At 45.2% G+C, this 6096-nt stretch overlaps 1 protein-coding gene across 1 annotated transcript; it reads left to right on the top strand.

Annotated features, from left to right (window-relative positions):
* Positions 1-2337: 2337 nt before the first annotated feature.
* On the top strand, positions 2338-3315 carry LOC147964268 (uncharacterized). Its single transcript, XM_087529903.1, has one exon. The coding sequence runs from the start codon at positions 2338-2340 to the stop codon at positions 3313-3315; it is 978 nt and encodes a 325-aa protein (XP_087386029.1).
* The last annotated feature ends 2781 nt before the right edge of the window (positions 3316-6096 follow it).

Raw genomic sequence — 6096 nt, 5'->3', positions numbered from 1 at the left:
ACTTCATCCACATATATTAGATGTTCGTCAGGATGTTTTGTTCCATCTCCTAAAAAAGGATTAGCTAGCAGTTTTTCTATAATACCCGCAGGAACTTCAAAGCAAGCATTTTCATTTTCAGTAGGTTCAGTAGGTTGAGGAGCAACTCTTTGCTCTACTGGTCGGGGTGAAGATACCCCGAACAAGCCCCTCAGAGGATTACTTTCCATAGTAACAAGTGACAATAAATTTCAGCACACTATATAAATTTTTCCTTACCAAATTCCACCTACCAAAGGCGCTTCACTCCCCGGCAACGGCGCCAGAAAAGAGTCTTGATGACCCACAAGTATAGGGGATCTATCGTAGTCCTTTCGATAAATAAGAGTGTCGAACCCAATGAGGAGCAGAAGGAAATGATAAGAGGTTTCCAGCAAGGTATTCTCTGCAAGTACTGAAATAAGTGGTAACAGATAGTTTTGTGATAAGATAATTTGTAACGAGCAACAAGTGACAAAAGTAATAAGGTGCATCAAGGTGGCTCAATCCTTTTTGTAGCAAAGGACAAGCTTGGACAAACTATTATAAGATGTAAAGCTCTCCCGAGGACACATGGGAATATCGTCAAGCTAGTTTTCATCACGTTCATATGATTCGCGTTCGGTACTTTGATAATTTGGTATGTGGGTGGACCGGTGCTTGGGTACTACCCTTACTTGGACAAGCATCCCACTTATGATTAACCTCTATTGCAAGCATCCGCAACTACAACAAAAGTATTAAGGTAAACCTAACCATAGAATGAAACATATGGATCCAAATCAGCCCCTTACGAAGCAACGCCTAAACTAGGGTTTAAGCTTCTGTCACTCTAGCAACCCATCATCTACTTATTACTTCCCAATGCCTTCCTCTAGGCCCAAATAATGGTGAAGTGTCATGTAGTCGACGTTCACATAACACCACTAGAGGAGAGACAACATACATCTCATCAAAATATCGAACGAATACCCAATTCACATGACTACTAATAGCAAGACTTCTCCCATGTCCTCAGGAACAAAAGTAACTACTCACAAAGCATAAACATGTTCATAATCAGAGGGGTATTAATATGCATATAGGATCTGAACATATGATCTTCCACCAATTAAACCAACTAGCATCAACTACAAGCAGTAATTAACACTACTAGCAACCTACTAGCACCAATCCCGGACTTGGAGACAAGAATTGGATACAAGAGATGAACTAGGGTTTTGAGATGAGATGGTGTTGATGAAGATGTTGATGGAGATTTCCCTCTCCCGATGAGAGGAGCATTGGTGATGACGATGGCGATGATTTCCCCCTCCGGGAGGGAAGTTTCCCCGGCAAAACAGCTCCGCCAGAGCCCTAGATTGGTTCCGCCAAGGTTCCGCCTCGTGGCAGCGGAGTTTCGTCCGAGAAGATGGCTTATGATTTTTTCCCCATGGAAAGACTCCATATAGCAGAAGATAGCCATCAGAGGGCCACCAGGGGGCCCACGAGGTAGGGGGGCGCGCCTAGGGGGGTAGGGCGCGCCCCCCACCCTCGTGGGCAGGGTGTGGCCCCCTGGTGAGTTTCTTCCGCTGAGTATTTTTTATATATTTGGAAAACATCTTCCGTGAAGTTTCAGGACTTTTGGAGCTGTGCAGAATAGGTCTAATATTTGCTCCTTTTCCAGCCCAGAATTCCAACTATCGGCATTCTCCCTCTTTATGTAAACCTTGTAAAATAAGAGAGAATAGGCATAAATATTGTGACATAATGTGTAATAACAGCCCATAATGCAATAAATATTTATATAAAAGCATGATGCAAAATGGACGTATCACAGCGCCAGCGCATCCCTCTTTGCCCGGAGGTCTCTACTATCAGTCCAGGATCTTGGTCCGGCTCCGAAGATGAGCCTGCAGCAGCACCATCCGAGCAGTAGACCGTTAGTATCGCTGTAGTCATGAGCATGATGTATGGCTATAATCACACTTGTCATGATGCGTAGTTTCATGTATGAGGGTAGTAGACCTGTTGTGATGACTACTTTCATGTTGGGACTATGTATAATTATGTTGGACTCTTTTATTCGACTTGGTTCTCATTGGTTGTTTTCTTCCGGGATTTTTCATTGGCCTTTTTCCCCATTTTGGAATTTCCTCACCATGTTTGCTATGTATTGGGAAAACGAAAAATAGGACGACGCGTGGTGGCAGCCGCAGCCAAGCTTGTGAGGATGTTCCTGTCCGTCGCTCCGCAAGACAGGCATGACGTTCCCCTGAGCCATACCCACCACCTCCATCTCCATCGTCACATCCGCCTTCCATTGAGCAAATCTTGCGAATGTTTGAAGAAAGAAGGAGCAACGATCTGCTGGAAATACTGAAAAGTGTACAAGTTATGGTTGGGCAGAATGGAAACCAGAATGGCCATCACTCCAAGCTGTCAGATTTTCAGCGAACCAAGCCTCCCAGTTTCAGCCATGCTATTGATCCGTTGGACGCCGATGACTGGCTAAGGACTATTGAGAGGAAATTGGAGATTGCTCGCACTGAAGAAGGAGACAAGGTTCCCTTCGCAACACATTATCTCGAAGGAGCTGCCGCTATGTGGTGGGATAACGCCAAGACAATATGGCCTGCAGACGAAGAAATTACTTGGACAAAATTCAAGGATCAGTTCCGCAAGTATCATATTCCCACCGGAGTCATGAAAATAAAGCAACACGAATTCCTCGCTCTCACTCAAGGTAGCATGACCATCAACGAGTATCTGAATAAATTCAACCATTTGGCCCGCTATTCTTTCCACGATGTTGCCACAGAAGAGCGGAAGATCGAGCGGTTTCTTGGAGGCCTGAATCAGCATCTCAGGTGCACGCTCAGCATGTTTGACTTCCCAGACTTCCTGACTCTGGTAAATAAGGCCCTCATCGCAGAAAGGGAACACAAGCTCCTGCACGACAACAAGCCAGTTCTTCACGACCACAAGCGCAAATTCGAGCCAAAGAAGTATATGCAACTAGTGCAAAAGGCTCGTACTTGGCAACAGACTCAGGTGGAGTACAAACCCAACTGGCAGCAGAATGTCAACAAGACTACCACTCAAGTCAAGAATATCGTGACCAGCCCAGTGCGCGATGATTGTCAGCGCAACAATTCATGCTTCACCTGTGATCAAACCGGACACTACGCTAGACAGTGTCCCAAGAACAACAAACAAGCAGCTCCATTTCATCTGCAAGTCAACTACATGGAGCTGTATTCCGTCCCAGATATGATCCAAGGACAAATTCATCACATCTCCGCAGACGAAGCCTAAGAGGACCCAGAAGTCGTCACTAGTATGTTTCTCATTAATGACATACCAGCTGTAATTTTATTTGACTCGGGGGCTTCCTACTCTTTTATTTCACGGAGTTTTGCTTCCCAAAACAGTTTTCCTTGCTCGGTTTTGGGAAAGCACATGCTGGTACAATCCCCGGGATCCCTACTCAGAAGCAATCCCATCTGCCGGAATTTGGAAATTGACATCAAGGGCGTCAAGTTTCCAACATCATTGATAATCATCGACTCCAACAAATTGGATGTCATTCTCGGCATGAATTGGCTAACTCAATATCAAGTCTGCATCAGCTGTGCGACCAGAGAAGTTACCCTGAAAAATATGGAAGATCGCACCACAAGTTTTTATGCCCGCAAGCGCATACCCACAAAAGATATGGCTTTCGTAGCCGTGGCAGAAGAGGTGGAATTAATTCTAGTGGTCAGTGAATATCCAGACATATTACCTGAAGAATTACCAGGCATGCCACCAGATCGACAATTGGAGTTTGCAATTGACTTGGTGCCTGGAACCACCCCGATACATAAGAAATATTACCGGATGCCTTCCTCGGAATTGGTGGAATTGAAGAAACAACTGGATGAGATGTTGTAGAAAGGATACATCCGTCCAAGCTCTTCACCATGGGGATCACCAGCAATCTTCGTGGACAAAAAGGATGGCGGTCTACGAATGTGCGTAGACTACCGACAGCTGAATGATGTCACCATTAAAAACAAGTATCCACTGCCGAGGATTAACGATCTATTTGATCAACTCAGTGGGGCCAAAGTATTCTCAAAAATTTATTTGAGGACTGGATATCATCAACTCAAGATAAAGAAGGAAGATATTCCTAAGACCGCGTTCACCACTCGGTATGGTCTTTATGAATACACCATTATGTCCTTCGGCCTCACCAACGCTCCTACCTTCTTTATGCATATGATGAACAAGGTGTTTATGGACTTCTTGGAAAAATTTGTGGTAGTGTTTATTGATGACATCCTAATTTACTCCAAGAGCAAGGACGAACACAAGGAGCATCTTCGAGCAGTTCTGCAAAGGCTTCGTGACCATCAACTTTATGCCAAATTCAGCAAATGTGAGTTCTGGCTCCAACAAGTGGGATTCCTCGGGCATGTCCTCTCGGCAGCAGGAATCTCAATGGACCCAAGCAAGGTAAAGGATGTACTTGATTGGTCCACACCCACAACAGTTTCAGAAATCCGGAGTTTCCTTGGACTAGCCAGATATTATCGCCATTTTATCGAAGGCTTCTCCAAGATCGCCAAGCCAATGACTGAGCTTCTTAAGAAGGATAAGAAGTTCGTATGGACTAAGGACTGCGAATGGAGTTTCAATGGGTTAAAAATTAGGCTGACATCGGCACCAGTATTAACTCTTCAAGACATCTACCGCAGTTTTGATGTCTACTGCGACGCATCCAGAAAAGGACTTGGGTGTGTACTCATGCAAGATGGAAAAGTAGTGGCCTATGCATCTCGACAACTGTGGCAACACGAAGGAAACTATCCTACTCATGATTTGGAATTGGCTGCGGTGGTGCACGCTTTGAAAATCTGGAGACACTATCTGATTGGAAAGAAGTGCTAGATATTCACCGACCATAAGAGTCTCAAGTATATATTCACTTAGCCCGATTTGAATCTTCGACACCGAAGATGGCTCGAGTTGGTGAAGGACTACGACCTCGGAATAAATTATCACCCGGGAAAAGCTAATGTGGTGGCTGACGCCCTCAGTCGCAAACCAGCCAACCTGAATACCCTAATGAACTCATTGCCTCCTGAGCTTTATGAACAAATCATGCAGCTAAATTTGGTAATCACCGACACCCGTCTGGCCAATATATTGGAAGTTGCCCCTACTCTCGAAGAAGAAATCCGCAGTGCTCAGGCGGATGATAAGATGTTAAAAATATATGTTTAGAAGATGCATCAAGGGCATGCACCGGATTTCTCTATGGATCAGCAAGGTTCACTAAGGTTCCGAGGAATACTTTGCGTACCCAACCAAGAAGGTCTAAAGAGGAAATATTGGTAGAAGAACATGAAGCACCATACTCAATTCACCCCGGTGGTACCAAAATGTATGAGGACCTTCGTCAGGTATTTTGGTGGGATGGAATGAAGAAAGACATCGCATACTTTGTGGCCTGTTGCGACATATGCAATAAGGTAAAGGCAGAACACCAAAAACCCGCCGGACTCCTCCAGCCTCTGCCGGTATCCTAATGGAAATGGGATGATATTTGCATGGATTTCATCACCGGACTACCAAAGTCTCATCGAGGAAACGATGCAATATGGGTCATAGTGGACACCTTAACCAAGGTGGCACATTTCCTTCCTATCCGGACCACATACCGTGCAAACCAACTCGCACAGCTGTATGTGCCAAGAATCGTCAGTCTGCATGGAGTACCCAAGACTATCACCTCCGACAGGGGATCTCTCTTCACCTCCGCATTTTGGTCCCGACTACATCAAGCCTTGGGGACCGCTTTGAAATACATCGCGGCTTATCATCCTCAGACAGATGGACAGACTGAGCGAGTAAATCAAATACTCGAAGATATGCTCAGCGCATGTACATTCGCCCAAGGGACCAAGTGGGAAGACTGTCTACCCTATGCCGAGTTTTCCTACAACAACAGTTTCCAAGCAAGCTTAAAGATATCACCCCATGAAGCCCTGTATGGCCAGAAATGCCACACTCCATTGAACTGGTCTCAAACCGGAGGCAGACGCATTT

The sequence above is a fragment of the Triticum urartu genome, chromosome 6A (assembly GCF_056163025.1).
Source record: "Triticum urartu cultivar PI428250 chromosome 6A, HENAU_Tu73, whole genome shotgun sequence".
Classification (NCBI taxonomy): Eukaryota; Viridiplantae; Streptophyta; class Magnoliopsida; order Poales; family Poaceae; genus Triticum; species Triticum urartu.
The sequence above is the reverse complement of the archived record's forward strand: the minus strand, read 5'-3'. Positions and strand labels throughout refer to the sequence as shown.